The 21,713-nt window shown below is 38.8% G+C and overlaps 7 protein-coding genes and 1 non-coding gene across 8 annotated transcripts; 5 read left to right on the top strand and 3 right to left on the bottom strand. All coding sequences in view use genetic code 12, as the record gives it.

The window, feature by feature from the left end:
• The first annotated feature begins 205 nt into the window (after window positions 1-205).
• On the top strand, window positions 206-279 carry PVL30_002586. Its single transcript has one exon. It is a non-coding gene; the product is annotated as a tRNA-Lys (tRNA).
• A 2,342-nt stretch (window positions 280-2,621) lies between these two features.
• Window positions 2,622-4,973, top strand: ACO1 (Aconitate hydratase mitochondrial; the record flags this gene model as incomplete). Its single annotated transcript, XM_001525116.2, has 1 exon — window positions 2,622-4,973. The coding sequence occupies one exon, from the start codon at window positions 2,622-2,624 to the stop codon at window positions 4,971-4,973; it is 2,352 nt and encodes a 783-aa protein (XP_001525166.2).
• Window positions 4,974-5,607: 634 nt separating this feature from the next.
• Window positions 5,608-10,335, top strand: PVL30_002584 (uncharacterized protein; the record flags this gene model as incomplete). Its single annotated transcript, XM_001525115.2, has 1 exon — window positions 5,608-10,335. One exon carries the CDS (start codon window positions 5,608-5,610, stop codon window positions 10,333-10,335), a length of 4,728 nt encoding a protein of 1,575 aa, XP_001525165.2.
• Window positions 10,336-11,218: 883 nt separating this feature from the next.
• On the top strand, window positions 11,219-11,635 carry MPC3 (Mitochondrial pyruvate carrier subunit; the record flags this gene model as incomplete). Its single annotated transcript, XM_001525114.2, has 1 exon — window positions 11,219-11,635. One exon carries the CDS (start codon window positions 11,219-11,221, stop codon window positions 11,633-11,635), a length of 417 nt encoding a protein of 138 aa, XP_001525164.1.
• Window positions 11,636-11,773: 138 nt separating this feature from the next.
• Window positions 11,774-12,877, bottom strand: PVL30_002582 (uncharacterized protein; the record flags this gene model as incomplete). The annotated part of the gene is made up of 1 exon (XM_001525113.2): window positions 11,774-12,877. The coding sequence occupies one exon, from the start codon at window positions 12,875-12,877 to the stop codon at window positions 11,774-11,776; it is 1,104 nt and encodes a 367-aa protein (XP_001525163.2).
• Window positions 12,878-13,974: 1,097 nt separating this feature from the next.
• Window positions 13,975-15,777, top strand: cut23 (Anaphase-promoting complex subunit 8; the record flags this gene model as incomplete). Its single annotated transcript, XM_001525112.2, has 1 exon — window positions 13,975-15,777. The coding sequence occupies one exon, from the start codon at window positions 13,975-13,977 to the stop codon at window positions 15,775-15,777; it is 1,803 nt and encodes a 600-aa protein (XP_001525162.2).
• Window positions 15,778-16,279: 502 nt separating this feature from the next.
• On the bottom strand, window positions 16,280-18,124 carry LCB1 (serine palmitoyltransferase component; the record flags this gene model as incomplete). The annotated part of the gene is made up of 1 exon (XM_001525111.2): window positions 16,280-18,124. The coding sequence occupies one exon, from the start codon at window positions 18,122-18,124 to the stop codon at window positions 16,280-16,282; it is 1,845 nt and encodes a 614-aa protein (XP_001525161.2).
• An 850-nt stretch (window positions 18,125-18,974) lies between these two features.
• Window positions 18,975-21,485, bottom strand: PVL30_002579 (uncharacterized protein; the record flags this gene model as incomplete). Its single annotated transcript, XM_001525110.2, has 1 exon — window positions 18,975-21,485. The coding sequence occupies one exon, from the start codon at window positions 21,483-21,485 to the stop codon at window positions 18,975-18,977; it is 2,511 nt and encodes an 836-aa protein (XP_001525160.2).
• Window positions 21,486-21,713: the final 228 nt, after the last annotated feature.

The following is a 21,713-nucleotide window of genomic DNA, read 5'->3' as shown; positions in this document are numbered from 1 at the left end:
ATTGAATATAGCATTATACTCAGTTTGTAATTTTTGATCTATGAAACTATTGTTTTCTTATTTTTTTAATTCGTTTTATGATGATATTATACTGTTAGTTAGTTATTAAGAAACTCAATTGTTTCTCGTAAAGCAAAATGAATATTTTCTAGCAGTGTTTTAGTGCAACAATTTCAGACAATATCACAGTTGGTTGTTGTCAAATGCCTGGCTAGCTCAATCGGCTAGAGCGTGAGACTTTTAATCTCAAGGCTGCGGGTTCGAGTCCCGCGTCGGGCTTTTTTTTAAATTTTTTTTACTATTTTTTTATTGTTTTTTTTTACTTTTTTTATACTTGACAACTAATACATAAACAATATAATGGCGAGACAAGAAAGACAGTATAAGGAGAAAGGCGGTGGAAGAGTCGCCAATGATGTTTGATTTCATATAGTGAGTATTAATGGCAAGCTAAGAACATGACTTTTGGTGATATCCAAGTAGAAGAATAAATGGGTGATGGATGATAAAGTATGGTGGATCGGGATTATCGTTGAATGTTAATGGTGAGTGGCCCTCTATGTTTTTGGTTGCAAAAATTTTTACTTCTTTAGTGCACAAAAAAGAGCAGGAGGAGTGGGAGAGGAAGAAAGAGATAGTTTGTGTGTTTGTGTTTGTGTATGTGTATGTGTATGTGTATGTGTATGTGTATGTGTATGTGTATGTGTTTGTGTATGTGTATGTGTATGTGTATGTGTATGTGTATGTGTATGTGTATGTGTATGTGTATGTGTATGTGTATGTGTATGTGTATGTGTATGTGTATGTGTTTGTATCGGTATGTGTAGGTTTATTATATTGCATTTCCCTTAAAGAGAGTAACCAATGAGAGACGAGACATTTATAAATCAATTTTGAAAACCATCATAGAGAACAATGCACATAATTGCAGGCAAATGAGTATAGATGCATATACTTACTCTATGTTTGGAATCAAAGTATTTTTTTTTTCATACACTATATAGATGAGGATAAGGATTGGCAAGAACCAGTGAAAAAGCAAAAAACGCAAAAAAAGGAAAAAGAAAAATTAGGTGAGAGAGAGGGTCGGAGGGTTGGAGGGTTGGAGGGAACATCAATACATTGAACTTGTGGATGTTGGAAAATAGTTTAACTGGAAGTTTTGCTAGTGTATTGGTAACTTTGTTGGCAACGGCGGCGGCATTTACTATATGGTGATCAGCAATTGTATAGTGAATACACACACACCTATACCTATACCTATATATCAAATGACTTGTATTGTTTGGTATTGCCATTTTCCAGATCAAGCAAAATGTAGTAAGTAGGTGTACGAGTGTTTGTGTTTGTGTTTGTGTATGTGTATGTGTTTGTGTTTGTGTTTGTGTTTTTCTTTTTTTTTTCTTACCTCGCTATTGTAAAATTACAATTACAAATTTACACTCTGCTATTGGCTACAGTTTTTCGGAGCCGAAAGATATCGGCATTTTGAGCTAAAATCACTTTTTTTATTTTATTTTTTTTTTAATTTTATTCCCCCACAAAAACGCAGCGAAAGAAAATTTTTTTCTTTTTTTTTTTTCCTTTAAAAAAACAAACATGAAGGAGAGGAATGATTTATGGATGGATGAATGAATGGTGGTAGATGGTCATCCATGAATTTTTTTTTCAAACAATATAAGAGACATTTTTTGTCAATTACCTCTACTTTATAAGTCTGGATTTCTTACACACAATTGGAGAGATAAAGAGCAATGTGTTAAACTGATCACGTAGAGCTTGTACTTGCCTGATCAATAAATGTTGTACTTTTCATTTTGCGTGGTTCTGTGTCTGCTTACCTCGCTTCTTTGTTTTTTTTTTTTCTCTCTCTCTCTCTCTTTTTATTTTTATTTTTTGTTTATTATTTTTATTTTTATTTCAAATTTACATTCGTTTTACGTAATGGAGAAATTCGATTGGAAGAGAGACAAGGAGGCAGACGGACACTCACTGTTTTTCATTTTTTTTTGTGTGATAAAGACTCCAATTTTTCTCCCCTCCTCCCACTTATTTTTCATACATTCTCTCACTTTTTAATTCAATGTTCCACCTCTCCCCCCACACACACACACTCAACCAAATGGTTGTCTACACATCTAAACAGTGGTATAAGCTGTAATGGTACTAGCATTATAGAGAGGTAAAAGATTTCAAACAACTGAAATATCACCACTAATAGAAACAACAATAGAGTATAACCACTCCTTTTTCTTATTTTTTTTATTTTATTTTTATCTTTTTATTTTTTTTTATTTTTATTTTTTTTTTATTTTATTTTTTTTATTTTTTTTCCCGCTCTCTCTCTCTCTCTCCCCATTGCTGGTGCCAATATTTTTTTTTTCTTTTTTTTTTCCTTTAAATATATAAATCCTTACCCTCATGTCCACCTTTTCCCTCCAACTGAAAGTTTTCCCTTCCTCTTTTTTTTTCTTTTTGAAAGGAAAAAAAAAATCTCCTCCTCTTTCTTTCTTTCTTTCTTTCTTTCTTCCCTTTTCTTTTCTCCATAGAACTGATCTTCTTTCTTTAGAGAACAATAAACATATTGATTTAAAAAGAAGAAAAAAAAAACAATCACTAACATGTTGTCTGCTTCAAGATCAGCTGTTAGAGCTACACGTCAAGTTCGTGGTTTGGCTACTGCGCTCAACAAGGATTCCCAAGTGAATCAAAACTTGTTGGAAACACACTCATTCATCAACTACAAAAAGCAATTGGAAAACTTGGACATTGTCAAGGCTAGATTGAACAGACCTTTGACCTATGCTGAAAAGGTTCTTTACGGTCACATTGACGACCCTCACGGACAAGAAATCGAGAGAGGTGTCTCCTACTTGAAGTTGAGACCCGATAGAGTTGCTTGTCAAGATGCCACCGCCCAAATGGCCATCTTGCAATTTATGTCTGGTGGTATCCCACAAGTTGCTACCCCATCCACTGTCCACTGTGACCACTTGATCCAAGCTCAAGTTGGTGGACCAAAGGATTTGGCCAGAGCCATTGACTTGAACAAGGAAGTTTACGACTTTTTGGCTTCTGCTTGTGCCAAGTACAACTTGGGTTTCTGGAAACCAGGTTCAGGTATCATTCACCAAATTGTGTTGGAAAACTATGCTTTCCCAGGTGCTTTGTTGATTGGTACCGACTCCCACACTCCAAACGCTGGTGGTTTGGGTCAATTGGCTATTGGTGTCGGTGGTGCTGATGCCGTTGATGTTATGTCTGGTTTGGCTTGGGAATTGAAGGCCCCAAAGATTATTGGTGTCAAGTTGACCGGTAAGATGTCTGGCTGGACCTCACCAAAGGATATCATCTTGAAGTTGGCTGGTATCACCACCGTCAAGGGTGGTACCGGTTCCATTGTTGAATACTTTGGTTCAGGTGTTGAGACCTTTTCATGTACCGGTATGGGTACCATTTGTAATATGGGTGCTGAAATTGGTGCCACCACCTCAGTCTTTCCATTCAACAACTCTATGGTTGACTACTTGAACGCCACCGGTAGATCAGAAATTGCTGAATTTGCCAACATCTACAAGAAGGACTACCTTTCTGCCGATGAAGGTTGTGAATACGACCAAGTTATTGAAATTGACTTGAACACCTTGGAGCCACACATTAACGGTCCATTCACTCCAGATTTGGCCACCCCAGTTTCCAAGATGAAGGAAACCGCTATTGCAAATGACTGGCCTTTGGAAGTTAAGGTTGGTTTGATTGGTTCATGTACCAACTCCTCATATGAAGATATGACCAGAGCTGCCTCTATCATCAAGGATGCTGAAGCTCACGGTTTGAAGGCCAAGGCTTTGTACACTGTTTCCCCAGGTTCAGAACAAGTTAGAGCTACCATTGCCAGAGATGGTCAATTGAAGACCTTTGAAGACTTTGGTGGTGTTGTTATGGCCAATGCTTGTGGTCCATGTATCGGTCAATGGGACAGACAAGACATCAAGAAGGGTGACAAGAACACCATTGTCTCCTCATTCAACAGAAACTTTACCTCAAGAAATGACGGTAACCCAGCCACCCACGCTTTTGTTGCTTCCCCAGAAATGGCCACTGTTTACGCCATCACTGGTGACTTGGGTTTCAACCCAATCACTGACACTTTAGTTGGTGCTGACGGTAAAGAGTTCAAATTGGCTGAACCAAGAGGTGTTGGTTTGCCACCAGATGGATACGACCCAGGTGAGAACACCTACCAAGCCCCACCAGCTGACAGAGCTTCTGTTGAAGTTGTTATTTCACCAACCTCGGACAGATTGCAAAAATTGACTCCATTCAAGCCATGGGATGGTAAGGATGCCGAGAAGTTGCCAATTTTGATCAAGGCTGTTGGTAAGACCACCACTGATCACATTTCTATGGCTGGTCCATGGTTGAAGTACCGTGGTCACTTGGAAAACATCTCAAACAACTATATGATTGGTGCTACCAATGCTGAAAACGGTAAAGTTAACGAGGTTAAGAACCACTACACTGGTGAATGGGCTGGTGTTCCACAAATTGCTGCTCAATTGAGAGACTCTGGTCACAAGTGGGTTGTCATTGGTGACGAAAACTTTGGTGAAGGTTCTTCTAGAGAACACGCTGCTTTGGAACCAAGATTCCTTGGTGGTTTCGCAATCATTACCAAGTCATTTGCTCGTATCCACGAAACTAACTTGAAGAAGCAAGGTTTGTTGCCATTGAACTTTACCAATGTTGCTGACTACGACAAGATTAACCCAACCGATGAGATTGACTTGATTGGTTTGACTGAACTTGCTCCAGGTAAGAACATCATCATGAGAGTTAATCCAAAGGATGGTGAAGCTTGGGAAACCGAATTGTCTCACACTTATAACGCTGAGCAAATCGAATGGTTCAAATACGGTTCCGCTTTGAACAAGATGGCTGCTGTCGCTGCTGAGAAGAAGGCTGGTAACTAAAGAGTTGGACTAGTTTGAGATTAGCAAATAGGAAAAAGCGAGAGAATGACAGTTGAAGAGAAAGAGAAAGAGAAAGGGAACGAGACGGAACATGTATAGCTTTCAATCCCTATGAGCAAAGTATATTTTGTTTTTGGTGTATATGTATAGGTATACATATATTGGTTTGTAAACTTTCACTAAATATTTATTCAGATCATTAAATAATAACGATACGATATATTAGCAAATACTGTAGTTTGTATATACCTTATATACATTTGAACCATTTCTGAATCTTGTATACGTTTTGATGACAAAGTGTCTCTGTTTTTTTTTTTCTTTCTTATTTCCTTTCCTTATTCTGGTTCTCAGTTTTTTTGAACTTGCTCAGATAAGGTAATTTTCAAATTCCGCACGCGAATACAAGTTTTTTGCCGTTTACTTGTATGGTTGTAGTATGCAAGTTCGCAAATTCACTTACTTGGTTTCGGACGAAATGTGCAAAAATACCAAACCCGAATTATATTTACACAAATACTCTGTAATCAATATATACATATTTATACACATATTCATATTTATATTCATATATAAATTTCTTTTCTCAACCACATGAGCAAGTCGTCTTGGTAGACGAAGTTTCAAGATTATTATGTTATCCACTGAAGCGACGTGCGGGTGGAGCTCGTTGCTACTGCCGATGGTTCCACACCATCAAAATGCATTCAATCCTTGCTTTTTGGCAACCAGTTGTATCTTGATCACATTGATATTTTTATTTTGGGGAGCAACATCATTGAGACGACTATGTAATCAACCAAAGTACGGCTCTTTTTCACCCAAGAGTACCGGTTTCTGGCAAACATTGAGAGTTTTGGCTGCAGGAATCGAAATTTTGCTCTTTATCACTTATAGCCACAGTGCAAGTCAAGGTGTAGGCTCAAACGTGAGCCAGGACACGGATGCGAGCTTAAAAGCAAGTTCAACAATGGTATTTGGTCTTGGGCTATTATGCACGTTTTTGATTTTTATAATTACACCGCTTCAAATTATGGAGACGTCGTATTCGCCACACCAATTAAGTGTGGTGATGGTTTTTTGGCCAACATTCACTATATTGCTTACTGCATTCTATTTCCAGGATAATTACACCGACTTGGGGATACTTTCGGGACAAGCCAAGTTCTCATTGCAAGGTATGCTTATTATCAACGCCATTATTATTACTCTAATGGAGGTGTTCAAATGGAAACCAAATCACGAGTTGATATTGCATTTTAAACGCGAGGGAAAGGAATTGGAACTTGCAGAGCCCAACATCCTTGAGCAAATAACGTTCACGTGGATGAATGATTTAATTGTGAGCTCTTATAAAAACAAAACAGTCACTCACACCGAGTTGCCAAACACGCCAGATGAGATATCAACAAAGTATTCTGCGTCAAGACTCCAAAAATTTTGGAATGGCTCGGGACTCATTTTCTCATTGCTCAGGTCTTTTGGACCTGGATTGGTGGTATCATTTGCATACGAAATGTTGGCCAAGCTTTTGAATTATGTCAAGCCGCAGTTACTTCGACTTCTCATTCTCTATTTTGCAATTAGCAACCCACCATTGTTGCAAGGTCTTCTAATTTGTTTTGCAATGTTTGCCACCTCACTATTGCAAACGTCGTTGAACAATAGATATATGTTGAAAAACTTGGAGAATGGTCTTAATGTGAGAAGTTCTTTGTCGTCTTTGATTTATCAAAAAACATTGGTTTTGTCAAACGACAGTAGACACAAGACTTCCTCGGGAGATATTATCAATCTCATGTCTGTGGATGTGAATAGAATTCAAAGCGTAATCTTGAATTTGAGTACCTTGGTTCTAGCGCCTGTTGACATCATTTTGTGTATAGCCTCACTATGGCCATTGCTTGGGCCAGCGACATTGGCAGGTGTGGCGGTGATGCTAGTCTTGATTCCTGTGAATGCTTTTTTGGTACGCTACTCAAGACGGTTAAATAAAGAACAGATGAAGTTGAAAGACGCGAGAACCAGAATAACCAATGAAATTCTATCATCCATCAGAAGCATCAAGTTGTATGCATGGGAAATACCTATGGTTGACAAATTGCTCGACGCGAGAAACGGTAAGGAGTTGCACAACTTGTTCTACATTCGAATCATTGGCTTGATCTCAAACTTTGTATGGTACGTCATTCCAATATTGGTGAGTTTATTTTCGTTTGGTTGTTTTGTTTTGACGCAAAGCAAGCCATTGACTTCAGATATTGTGTTTCCTGCATTGACTTTGATTGGTTTGTTGTCGGCTCCATTGTACGAATTACCAGCAGTGATAACTTCAATTATTGAAGCGCAAGTTGCAATCGATAGAGTTTTCTCGTTTTTGACGAGTGATGAGTTAAGCAATGATTACTTTCACAAGCTTCCAAAGATGCTCATATCCCAAGAAAGTGAACCAGTTATTGAAGTTAAAAATGCATCATTTTTTTGGGACAAACAATCTTTTGAAAAAAAAGATGAGCACAATGATGAAGGTGCACACCATGGGCAAATATTGCACAAAGAAGAGCTATATGCTTTGAAGAATGTCAATTTCAAAGTGAGGAAAGGAGCTCTCTCGTGTGTTGTAGGCAAGGTTGGAAGTGGTAAGACATCTTTACTATATGGACTACTTGGTCAAATGGTTGTTGCGAAAGGGAATAATAGCGGTGCTAGTGGTAGTATCAATGGTAATAGTGGTAGTACTAATGGCTATGATGATCATGATGCAGAGAATGTCGAGCCTAGATTTGTGCCACTGATCAAGATCCGTGGTTCTGTCGCATATTGTTCACAACTGCCTTGGATTATGAATGCATCAGTAAAGGAAAACATTTTATTTGGTTGCAGGTTTGATAAAAATTTTTACAACAAGACCATCAGTTCCTGTCAGTTGACGCAAGATTTGGAGATCCTACCTGATGGAGATGAGACTCAGGTTGGTGAAAAGGGGGTGAGTTTATCTGGTGGACAAAAGGCTAGATTGGCCTTGGCGAGGGCAGTATACGCGAGAGCAGACATTTATCTCATGGACGATATATTATCAGCAGTGGACTCACATGTCGGTAAAAACATTATAAATAAAGTGCTTCGTCCCGAAGGGCTTTTGGGTTCAAAGACTGTTGTTTTGTGTACAAACTCCATTTCGATACTTAAGTATTCATCGGACATTACTTTAATTGAGAACGGGACAATAGTGGAGACCACTTCTTACAAAGAGATAAATGAGATGGACCATCCCAGGCTAGACAACTTGATACGCAATTTTTCAAACATACATGGATCCGACGATGAATCTTTGGAGGGCGAATCTCGAAAGGAATCAGTTGAGCTGATACAGGAACTGGTTTCCACAAGTAACGCTGAACCAGAATGCAAACAACAAGTGGGCCACTCACTGGACAATGAGCAGGAGCAGATACCAAGATCTACCCAGAGAAGGGCCAGTATTGAAACTTTCAAGTGGGATCCTTTGAAAAAGCTATTACCAAATCTAAACTCTGGACAAACAGTTGAGGAGAGTCAAAAGGGCAAGGTGAAATGGTCAGTATACTCGGCCTATTTTAAAGCGTGCTCGAGTTGGGGGATATTTATATGGCTCTTGATTTTGATAATTGGCAATATATTATCTGTTGGTGGAAATTATTGGCTCAAGTACTGGACTGAAGAGAATTCCAGATCTGGCGAAAACAAAAATGTTTGGAGCTTCCTTGCGATTTATGCAACCTTAGGAATTGGCTCGACTTGTATGACAATGACCAGATCAGCAATCACATCGCTCTGGCTTGCTATGAATGCTTCGCGAAAGATTCATGACTCGATGATAAATAGAGTTTTGAGTGCACCAATGATTTTCTTTGAACGAACTCCCGTTGGACGCATTATGAACCGGTTTACCAATGACATCAACAAGATAGATAATAATATCCCAAATACGTTGCTGGGAATGGTGAACCAGATATGCAAGACATTGATTACATTGTTTGTTATCAGTATTGGCATTCCCGCTTACGCAGTGGTTATAATAATTTTATCTGCGATTTACTTTTACTATGAAATTTACTATGTGTCTATTTCGAGAGAGCTCAAGCGATTGGTGAGTGTGTCGAGATCCCCTATATACTCACATCTTGGAGAGACTTTGAATGGGTTGACTACCGTTCGTGCATACAACCAAGAGGATAGGTTTACTTTTATCATGAATACCGTCGTTGACTTTAATATAAAGTCCCAGTATATGCTTACCTCGATCAACCGGTGGTTGAATTTCAGATTGCAATTTGTTGGAGGGTTGGGTGTTTTGTCTGCATCTTTGTTGTCCATTTTTAGTTTGAGAACTGCTCACCCTCTTAGTGCATCAATGGTTGGTTTCATCATGACGTATGCGTTGCAAGTCACGGGCTCACTAAGAATTGTGGTCCGAATGTCGGCTGAAGTGGAAAGCACCATAGTTGCGGTGGAAAGGTGTCTCGAGTACACGGAGTTGGAAGTTGAAGAGCCAAACAAGAATAGCTTAAGAGTGCCTTCCAAAGCATGGCCTGATCGCGGTGAGATTGAGTTTAAAGATTATTCGACGAGGTATAGACAAAATTTGGACTTGGTGTTGCGAGGTGTCAATTTGAAGATTGAAGAGAGGCAAAAAGTTGGTGTAGTTGGTCGAACTGGCTCTGGAAAGTCAACGCTTGCGCTATCGATATTCAGAATCATTAATCCTGTCACGGGAAGCATTCTCATTGACAAAGTTGACACTACTTCAATACCATTATTTGATTTGCGTCACAGGCTCAGTATTATTCCACAAGATTCGCAACTATTTGAAGGAACAGTTCGCCAAAATTTAGATCCCTTCAATCGCTATAGCGATGATGAGATCTGGAAAGCTTTAGAGCTTGCGCATTTGAAGAGCCACATCCTAAAGAGTCAAAGTGGTACATCAACGGATAAATTGGCTAGCAAAGTGTTTGAGGGTGGCTCCAATTTCTCCTCTGGACAGCGCCAGCTTGTGGCTCTAGCTCGAGTGCTTCTTCAAATGAAGGATTCGAGGATTTTAGTGTTGGATGAAGCTACAGCCGCGGTGGATGTTGAGACGGATAAAATAATCCAGGACACTATACGCAAAGAGTTCAAGGACAAGACTATTATCACGATTGCACATCGCTTGAAGACTGTGATGGATAATGACAGAATTGTTGGATTGGATAAAGGGAGCGTAGTGGAGTATGACTCGCCACAAGAGCTTTTAAAATCCAAGACGGGTATTTTTTACAATTTGTGTAAGCAGGGAGGCTACATTGAAGACTCTGAAGTAGAGGCTAAAGAGACGAAATAACGGACGGAGTAGAAAGGTGTATAGGTGTATATAAAGCTAAAAAAAAAAATATAGACGAGATCTAGTTTTGAACTGAAATAACCATTTTTGTTTATAAATTTTAATTGGATATGAATGGGATATAAAATCAGAAAATTTAAAGTTTCATTTGGATCTGACATCGGTAGTAAAACTAATAGCCAGTATAAATATTTATCGCCGAGTACCAAACTCCGGTGTGCGATAGACCTAACTGAAAGAAATTCTTTTATACAAAGGGAGAGGAAAAAAGCAAAAAAAGAAAAGAAAGAAAAAAAGGAAAAGAAAGGACAAACAAAAAAAGAATGGTTGTTCTTTTTTTTTTCAGTATTGACTAAGGTAAACCAAAATGAAATGGAGAATGTTTAGTCTTTGAAGTTGATTGTTGATATTATCTTTTCATACTTCTCTTGCACCTTAGCTCTGTAGAAGCTTTCGTTTCCCCTTGCTTTGAACTCATACCCAACACTTTCTCATCATCTCGTTTTCTCAATCTATTCCCCGCTTCTAGCTCTCTCTTTTTTTCTCTGTTCTGTTTTCTCTCTCTCTCTCTCTCTTTTATATTATATATTTATTTTTTATTTTTAATCTATCACCAACGCTTTTAAAAAAAAAAGTGTTAAAAGAGAGAAAACCATATTTGAACAAAGATTAGGTGCTTAAAATTTGGAATCCCATTGGTTTTTACTTTCAAGTAGAAAAATATTCTTGACTGAGTGAACATTAGTACAATTGATCTTTACGGGACACTCATATAATCTATTCTATTTACACCACCACCTCGCAAATTTGTCGAAAGTATTGGATTACCTACATCTATACACAAATACACCCACACAGACATATACATTCATACACATCAACAATGGCGTCGACGGCACAGCATGCATCAAAATTTGCAAGATTTATGAACTCCGAGACTGGTCCCAAGACCGTCCACTTCTGGGCTCCTGTCTTTAAGTGGGCATTGGTTATTGCTGGTATTAATGATTTGCAACGTCCAGTTGAGAAATTGAGTGGTACACAGCAAATTGCGCTCTTTGCAACCGGTGCAATTTGGACTCGTTGGGCTGGGTTTGTTATTAAGCCAAGAAACATGTTACTAGCATCAGTCAATTTCTTTTTGGGTGGAGTAGCTGGCTATCAACTTATTAGGATTGTGAACTACAGACGTGAAGTGGGTGACTCACCTATGCAAGTGTTTAAATACATCGTTGATGGAGATTCATCCAAGGCTCAAGCGAATCCAGCCACAGCTACCACAACTGGTGCTGCTAAATAAGATAGTTAGAGGTTTAGAGTTTTCAAACAAATTCATGAACTTGATTTTTTTTTCTATTTATCAATTGAAGATAACACAATTGAATTGACTGACTTTATTTTATTTGCCATTGTATTTCAGTGGCCTATTACCTAGCTCTTAGCCGTCTATTAGCATTGTATCGTCGTCGTCATCATCATCATCATCGGGATTCTCTAGTGGTTCATCATTCTTCTGTGCTTGTGTGTGTAGAGCAGATGAATCATTCTCGTTTTCGCCTTCCACATCTCCCAGCCTTTGTTCTTGTTGGTTTTCTTCGTTGTCATCTACTGTAGCTGCTTCGACCTCAATATCATCTGCTTTGCTTTCTTCTACCTCATTTCCCAGCTCCTCACTACTACTTTCACCCTCTTGTTCATCATGTATCCCGACATCGCCTACAAAGCTTCCGTCATCATCATCATCATCATCATCATCATCGATATCAACTTCAGCTTCTCGTTCTTCCTCTTCTTCCTCTTCTTCCTCGCCAACCTCGTCGTTCTTTTCTTTTTCAATTTCTGCTCGAACTTGTGTCACTTGCTCAACCACTTTGGCAACTTTGTGATTCAAAAAGTCCTTCAAGTTATCATCTCTTACAACCCACGTACTATTCATGCTCTGTAGTTTATTTTTCATCGATGCTAAGATCTCAAGCTGTATACGCTTCTCTATTCGCAAACGAAACTCCAAATTTATCAAGTCATGTACAATATCAAATTCGGGAACTAACGTACCGGCCTGGTTTGGGTTAAGCGAAAATAATTGCGACAACTTGAAATTGTTCTCTGGATGTCGATTTGCTATTTCAATGAGATCTTGATTTCCAAATTTCTCCAAAGTCTTTTTACTCACTACGAATTCAGGTATCTTTATTCCTGATGATAACTGCTCATACAAAGTGCTCGACGACTCTAGTTTTTGATTAACCTTTGATATCTTTCCCACAACGCTATTGTAATTAACAACATCATTGTTGATAAACTCCTCTCTTGCATCAGATTCCCAATCCTTGTAATCCTTCTGGTACTTGCTGAGCTTAAAACTATCGAGTATGAATGCTCGTTTGATGGTCTGTAGCAGTTCAAGTTCATTTTTCTCATCGCCAAAAGCCAAATTCTTGTTCACGTCCATAAGCTTCCATGCTGAAGCAAAACTGTCTAAGCATCGAGTTAAGTTGTTCTGCACAGCATCTATCCTATCATGTCCTTCCGAAATTTCCATGGTGCTATAATTTGCAATGTGTAGTTCTTGAAATTATAGGTACTATCCAAACCTGGAAATTCCGTATTTTTTATTTTTCCAATTAGTGTCTAAGTGTAAGTGTAAGTGTAAGTGTGCAAGTCTGTGTGTGTGTGTGTGTGTTAGTGTATGTTTTTTTTTGTTTATTATTATTTTTTTTTTTTTTTTGATTTCTCACATTCTGCTACATTGCGACTCAAACAAAACACAATATTCTCATCTTTGCACAAGATGGAAACTCATGTTCGACCCAAAATTGAATATGCCTGAAACCCAGTTTTCTCTCTGGTGTAATACTCTGGTGTAATGCAAAGGGTACAAATAGCAGAAAATAGGATTCACATTCTAGATTCTACTCAAATTATATGACGTTATCGATAAAATACACGTTGTATGGTTGCAGCAAGTATACAAGTGGCGCAACTCAATGAATATTTAAAACAAGTTTCAATCCCCCGCCGCTGGCCCATTTGCGCCCATTTTTTTTCAAATCTCTTCACTTACAAATTGTTATTTGAAACAATGTACTTCTTACACTGCAACAAAAGAAAAAAAATAGAAAAAGGAAAATATAAACTGCAAACATTGTGAGATCAGTTGCAATTTCACTTCATCTGAATACATTCCTTTGCCCAATGATATCATAGTTAGTGCTAGTGCACCACTGTGAGATAATTATACTAACGTTAAGTAATTTAGTCACGTGACTGTACTTACATTTTTTCGCTTCAGTGGTATGGTAAATAAACACAGCGCGTAATTTCAATGTATTCATTTCTCAAGAACCATAATAACGTTCCCTTCCCCGCCATATTCCAATCACTCAACCCAATATTTGCAACACGACATATATATATATATATAGAGAGAGAGAGAATAACATATTTATTTGAACCTGCTTAAGTTTTTGTTGTTGTTCTTTGTTCTTTGTTTTTTTTTTTTTTAATTTTTCCGTTTTATTACTTCCATCTTTCGCCTCCAAACCTCGTTTGATTGTTAGTCATTATTATTATTGTTGTTGTTGTTGTTGTTATTTCTGGAGACAAATGCACCAAAACATAGTTATCTTTTCAATATAAATGACACCTCAAATTGACATTAAATCGTTAAGGAACCAGTTGTTAAATGCTACTATTAAGCTAAGCAAACTCCAGCTACTACAAGCCTCAAAATGGTCTGCAGAGGCACTCAATGGCTTGCAAAGCATACTGAACGACTTACTACATACCCATGATCCATCGATTGCTCAACCTACTGCAGAAGATATAACTGACGAAACAGCAATGTTGCTAGCGCAGTCGTATTTTGGCTGTAAAGAATTTGAAAGAGCTGCGCGTGTTTTGGAAGACTGCAAAATGGGGGACGCAAAGTTTCTCAGACTTTATTCGTTGATGATGTCGATTGACAAGAGAGGCTATGAGAACAGCGACGGCTTGATAATTGGCGGTAATTCAAACGGTACAAACAGCACGCATATTCCACCAGAAATGGCTGATAGTCATCTGAAGTCAAATGCAACGGAATCTAACCAACAGCTAGACTCGAGGCTTACAGATATTTTGATTGAATCCGAAGAATTCTTGGCAACAAAGAGCAATGCGTTCTTGTATTACCTCAATGGTTTGGTATATAGAAGAAAAAAGTTACTCGACGCTGCTCAACGAAACTTGTACAAATCGTTAGTTGAATTTCCCTTTAATTGGTCATGCTGGAAGGAGTTGATTGAGACTTTTCCGTCATTTGAGGATGCTCGCACCTTTGTATTGCGAGCCGCGAAGAGGAGCGATACAATCTGTGAAACGATAATGTTTCAATTTTTCGAAATGGTGATTCTACAAGAGGCAGAGCCGCGACTGCCACGACTAGGTCAACTAATTGAAGGGCTCGAAGAAGTATTTCCCAAATTTACATTCATCAAAGAGGTTCGTTTTTTGACCTTGTACAAAAACTTGCAATACTATGAGGCCGAGGCGGTTTTTGATGATATTTTGATTGAAGATCCTTCAAGGTTAGATGGGCTTGACAATTATTCCAACATGTTGTATGTTATGGAGAAGAAATCTAAATTATCTTTTTTGGCGCACTACGCTTCCGAGTTGGATAAATTTAGGCCCGAGACTTGTTGTGTTTTGGCCAACTACTATTCGATAAATGGCGAGCACGAAAAGGCCATTATGTATTATAGACGTGCATTGATTCTAGATAAGACGTGTCTTAGTGCATGGACGTTGATGGGCCATGAGTTTGTTGAGCTAAAGAATTCACACGCTGCTATCGAGTCATACCGCCGAGCAGTCGATATCAACCCAAAGGATTACCGAGCCTGGTACGGCTTGGGCCAAGCATACGAGGTGTCGGATATGCATTTGTATGCCCTTTACTACTATAGAAAAGCCACTAATCTCCAACCACTAGACCAACGAATGTGGCAAGCTATGGGTAATTGCTACGAAAAAATAAATCAGTTGGAGAATGCGTTCAAGTCTTTTTACAAAGCTTTGGGGCTAGGCAGATTGTCCGCGATGGATGCAGACAATAATAGTGCAACAGGACAGGGGTCTAATGAAGGATTGACTTTGGGTGATGTCAGGCAAGAGTCCATCGAGCCTCATATACCATATCGTCTTGCAATTATACTGGAGAAATTAGGCGATCAAGAGGCTACTGAAAAGTATATGGAGTTCTGCAGCTCACAGGATAAGCATTGGTTTACTGCTGAAGAGTGTCCCAAAGCCAAGATCTGGTTGGCAAAAAACGCTTTAAAAAGAGGAGATCCTCAAAGGGCATACGATTTGGCTAAGGATTTAAACTACACCAGCTCTCAGGATATGGAAGAAGCCAGAGCTATTGCCAGAGATGCTCGCAACAGAATGACACGATAATGGTGGCGAAGAAGGTGGGGTGAGAAGAAAGAAATAAATAAAGAAGGAAAGAAAGAAAAAAGAGAGAAGACACGGGAGAAGAAAATTATTATATTTCTTAAAAACTTCCTTATGCTTGCTAATAGCAAATTATATAATGTGACAGGAGTTTATACTGAATACAAATGCAGAATTGGATTATCAATTATCTATTATTATTTTAAATTAGTTAGGTGTCTATATGTATGCTGCAGTTACTCTCTGTCCAAAAAATAAGAGCAAAGTAAGAAAAAAAAAGAAAAGAAAAAGAACAAACAAAGAAAAGAAAAGAAAAGAAGAAAAGAAAAAAAAAGAAGAAAGAATTGTAAAGGGTAATTGAAAATGCCCTTTGCTTGGCCGTTTACTCCCATTTTTATTATTTTATTCTTTCTTTTTATTCTTTCTTTCTTTCTTTCTTTCTTTCACCTCGTTTCCGCTTTCGCTCTCACGCCCATTCCCAAACCCTACTCTCGAATAGGTTCAACTAGTTCAACCCGTAGTCTACGACACCAATTGTAAGCAGGAGCAAGTCTGCCTCGCTATTGATATCTTTCACGACATCTTTTATAACCTTTGGAAGGACCGAAACCAACAGGTCAAGTTCTTCTTGTGACACACCTCTCTTGACATTAATGAGTAAATGTGGTGGTATCACTGGCAAGTTTTCATGCTCTAACATTACCTTTGATCTAGTGATTAAGATGTTGGCCTCTTGCTGAACTTTATCAATAATTTTTTGCAACAAGAATGATTCAAGATTCATATACTCATCAAATGTGTTCAAAAACTTTGATGGCTTGCCGGTAGTAACAAAGTTTGAGTTTCCGTACAAGAGTGGCAAATTGAGTTGCTCACGATAGGCATCTGTGAATGCGATATGTATCATTGGTGATTGTGGACATGAGACAATCGACATGGGGACTTCTTCCAACCTCACCTGCAATGAGTCATAAACCAACCCAGTGAGTTGATGAAGATCCATCATAATCGCAGATTTACCAGTGCTTGAATCGATATTACCGTTGATCTCTTTAATGGCTTGTGATGCCACTTTTGCCGAGTAAGGAGGTAAAGATGCACTGAAGACGTACGCATTAGATGAGATTCTTTGATGGTGGATCATTGGCTCTGTTCCAACACAGAATCCACCGGAAGAGGCAAGCGAGTTTGCCATGGATCCAATGGTGATGGAAACTTCATCCCTAGAAATGCCGTAATGTTCGGTTAAGCCTCTTCCTGTGTTTCCCAAAACTCCAATGGATAAAGTCTCATCCAAGAATAGTCGGTACTTGAATTTGTTCTTCAACTCCACAATCCTGGGTAAATTAGCAATATCTCCCGTGTTAGCAAAAAGACCTTCAGTGACTATAAATCTTCTTCTAATCGGTTTTTGCTTCGCAAGAACTGGCTGTAACTGGGTCAAGATCTGTTCTAAGTGCTCCATGTCGTTGTGGTCATACCATTCAATATCAGCACGACTAACAATAAGCGCCTTCTGCAAAGCCAATGTCACATTTCTATCAACGACACACAAGTCACCTCTTTTTAAAAATGCTGGAATCACAGAGCCAGCAGTGACAAAGTCTTGTCCATAGATGATGGCTTGTTCTGTCTTCAAATACCTTGCCAAATCCTCTTCGAGTCTAACGTGGACATCCTGGGTTCCATAAAAGTTTGGAGGTCCACAAGCCCCAACACCAGCATAGCTTATCTCAGCTTTAGCTGCTTCTTTAATTGTTTGATCCTCGTTGAGATTCAAAAAGTCCGATGACGCAAGATTAACCACAGTCTGCAACTCTTTCGAGCCCTGGGATTGAGCAAGAGACTCGGTGGTAATAGCAGTAGGAGCTTCTGCAGCGGCAACTTTGATATGAGCGCCATTTTGACCAATAACTTCTGGAATTGTTCGAAGTTGCCAAGCCTCCAACTCAGTGAGTTCTTCCACTAATGGCTCTGGATTCCACTCATTGCATAGCTCGTCAATCTCTGATCGAGAGAACTTCACCAACTCCGACTTGTTTTCTTTTTTTTTGGAAGTGAAAAAGTATGTCAATGCAAATATAAATAGCCCATACTCAAACAACGAACGGATGGGGTCATTTTGATACGAGGATTTGATGTATCGAAGGATGATTTGACCTCCGGGGAACAGGTCAAGCAGATTCAAACAGTAGAGTACGTTTTGTGCGAGACTGGTCTTTAGAATCTCCCATGATTGTGATAGCGGAGGAGGAGAGGCAGACGAAAGCGCATTTGAAACAATCGTGGTTGTTGTTGTCGTGGTGGTGGTCGTTGTAGTGACTGTAGTTAGTAGCGATACCGAGGACATTGCTGATTTGAACAAAGTCGTTGTTTCTCTATTTTTATGACCTTGGGAAATATAAGAATAATCAAAATAAACAAAACAACACCAAGACAAACCAAGACAACAGAACTAATCTTTTTGCAAACAGAATAAAAAACTGAACAACAAAAAGTCTATGGATGTATGTATGCAAATATATGAAAAGGTACGGGGAGAGAGGGGGAGAAAAACTTTGATGACGGCTAGTGCTCTGTAGTTATGTATATTTCTTTTTTTTATATTCTATCCCCAACACTGGTTGTAAAAGACAAAACTATTTTAATCTGTTTTTTTTTTTATTATTACACGGTCTTGAGGAATTTTTCTCCTATGTTTCTATTTTTTTTTAATTCTAATTTTTTTTATTTTTATTTTTTATTTTTAATTTTTATTTTTGGTTAGAGGAATGAGAGAAATGAGAGAAAGAAGGAGAGAAAAAAAAAAAAGGTCAAGGTCGTGTGCGCGAGAAAACAGATTTAAAAGGGAAGGAGAAATAAATTCGTGTCAGCGCCGACGGATATAAAGGAGAGATCAAGAGCCCTGCATACTTGGACGACATATCGATATAAAGATCGAGGGACAAATGGATTGGGCAAGTTGGTACAGACAGAAACAAAGAGAAGAAAGAAGAAAAGAAGAAAAAAAAAAAGTAAAGAAGAAATGAAGAAATGAAGAAAAGGCAAGAGAAATTGTAGATAAATAATGCTATTCTATAAACTCTCCAGTTTTAAAAATGGTAATTTGTCTTTTTTCCGCCCTTGATTTTGACCTTTCTTCTTTCTTTCTTTCCTTCTTTGTTCTTTTTTTTTTATTATTTTATTTATTTTTTTTGCTTTCATGGGATATACACTTTTGAAACACCACGGACTTCGCTTCTGCAACATACACAACCCTCTATTCCCTTACTGACTAGACTTAGTCTGCACGGCTCGCAAATTGCAAAGCATTTGCATGGCCATGTAATGATTTCTCTCATGTTGGTCTGACATATAACACATTCCAAGGATCTCGTCGTATGCTGAGCTCCATCCTTCTCATTAGATGAATCACTTTTACTTCTTTTCGAAACAATCAAGTCAAAAAGTTTAAACGCTTCGTGTTTGTTAGACATTTCAGTTTCATCGTTATCTTGGTTATTATCTCCGCCATGGTTTCTCTTCCTATAAAGTTGGCCATACTTTGATCGTGTCAATCTGCCTTTGTAGTTGTAATGGTCCCGAATCATTTGCAAATCAAACTCTTGACTGAAAATTTCCGAAACACCTTCTCGATCAAAAAGCTCCAACAACGCGGGCAGATCGTTCCTTATTAGATTCGATGTTTGATGATTACCACGTAAATTCTTTAGATTTGTATCGCCCAAATAAGCTTCAATATCGCTCTCTCTTTCCTCCTCTTCCTCGGCCTCCAGGTATTCGTTTTCGTAATAAACATAGTCTTCTGAATTGTCCCATTCATCAAGATCAGCTCCTGAAAGAATAGAAGCATAGTTTTGCTCCACAATCTGGACAGGCATACTGTCCAAACTAATACCTGATTGCTTCAATTCTCCAATGCTTGGGTCTGGCTTAATCCTTATATACTTTTTAAGGAATGAGGGAACAGGGGTCGATGAAGTTTGCCCGATACCAGACGAATTTCCATCTGCGCGTCTACCTAACCCATCACGATTATGACGAGCACGTTGCCTTCTATTTGAAAAAAGTCTTTTTATGGTATTCTTTACCATTTTCTCAACTACGAGTCCGTATATCAACTGGTAGAAATTGTTTGCGAGTTCACAAAATGCAGACCATCTTGCTTTAAAAATACTTTTTTGAGAGGAGAAAGCTGCTGCCGCTGCCGCTGCTGCTGCAGTGTCCGCTCCTTCGGGTCCACTATTGAGCCATGTACTGTATGGTTCGCTCAAAAACTTCTGATACCCAATCTCTTCTACTTTCTCTGCCCCAGCGCCCTCATTTTTTTGTCCTTCTCCTTGTCCTTGTCCTTGTCCTTGTCCTTGTCCCAGAATATTTCTTTTACTCATTTGCAGTACTAAGCTCCGTTCGACCCATGTTTCTGCATCTATAGTCACTAGACTCAATTCTGTAATATAGCTCGATTTTCCTGCCAGAGTAATCGCCAATACACCCACACTCAATAATGCCGAATAGAAATCATCGTTCCAATTGATGTTGAGCTGAGACAATGCCGACTCTGACGGTATGTCAAACGCAGTATCTTCAACATTACCCACCTCATTGATGCTCTGTAGCTCCGAAGTAAAGAAACTGGCATAGTTTAAGCCGCGAAACTGAAAGCCATTCACCACAATCGCTGCAAGAAAAATAAGTGCACTTGTGCTTATAATCATGCAGATCAAAATCTGAGGCGTAATTGTGAGAACTAGGATAGAAGGAAAGCTAAATATGCTTCCACAGGAGGCCGAATATAGAAAGTAACTCAAGTAAGCTAGTCCAAAAACAGTCAGTGGAATCAACCTGTACCGGTTTTTATTGATTATAGCACCAACATGAATATTGATGTGGTTCAAGATCAGAAACATTGACGTTAGTAACACTTCCTCTGTAGGTCTTTTGTAATGGTAGGAATTGCTGAAAAAGAATGCTGCATTGCTGCTAAATTCTTGAAACGCCAAAGAGTGCTCGAATATTGTAATCCCGCTTTCTGAACATGCCTTGGTTCCTTGGACTGATGAGATGAATGTCTCGATAAATGACAGCAAACAGAAAGCCTTGAAGATTGGCCAGTACATATCGCTGGTGGGGCCGATCATTACCTGTTTAGAAGGTGTGTGCAAGTATTTGCTGCTTTCAAAAGCTAGGACTCCAGTTTCAAACCACTTTTCAGGGATCAATTTGTAAAGCCACGGGATGTTTGAACCTTGCGCGAGCCCAAGATGCTCATTCAATTTCAAGACGATTAATATGTTGTAAAGCTGGCATGCCAATATTGCAACAACACCTATTCTCATGGATACTATGAAAGCATTTTTCAAAAAAGCTGCAGGTTTGTATAAAGCAACTAACCTATTGTTGGGCATGCGTTGGCGTCTTTGATTAATGGCCAACTGCTGGTTGTGTATGCTATTCGTTGAGGCCATGACTAATGTCCTGTTCAAGACCAACGCCATTACCAAACACGAAAGCCCATAAATTGAGCAGCAGTACTTGCTGACTGCACCAACTCTGTTCCATGCAACTCTGTTCAACTCCGACTGCTCACTTTGCTCCCAAATAGCTTCAATAGTGGCCGTAATCAAGTTGAGAAATGTTGAGGCCTCATTATCCGCATCCAACTTCTGTTGTGAGCGACCTCCTTGGAAACTAGTCAGGTTGCGATTCATAGCTCTTTACAATATATACCTTCTGGTTGAAACCCATGTATTTATTTTTGTGAGTAGTGATTTACCATTAAAAGATACGGAAGGGGGGGTAGGGGGGAAGGGAAAGAAAGCAAAAAAAAAAAGTAAAAAGTAAGGGAGGGAGGGAGGTCCACCATAAGATTTTAGACTGATCCAATGTGAGTGTGACACTATGGTTGTATGAGAGGTATGCGAATGTGTGTGTGTGTG

Source organism: Lodderomyces elongisporus, chromosome 3, assembly GCF_030384665.1.
Source record: "Lodderomyces elongisporus chromosome 3, complete sequence".
Taxonomy (NCBI): Eukaryota; Fungi; Ascomycota; class Pichiomycetes; order Serinales; family Debaryomycetaceae; genus Lodderomyces; species Lodderomyces elongisporus.
Note: the sequence above shows the minus strand (reverse complement) of the source record. Positions and strands in the feature narration are given on the sequence as shown.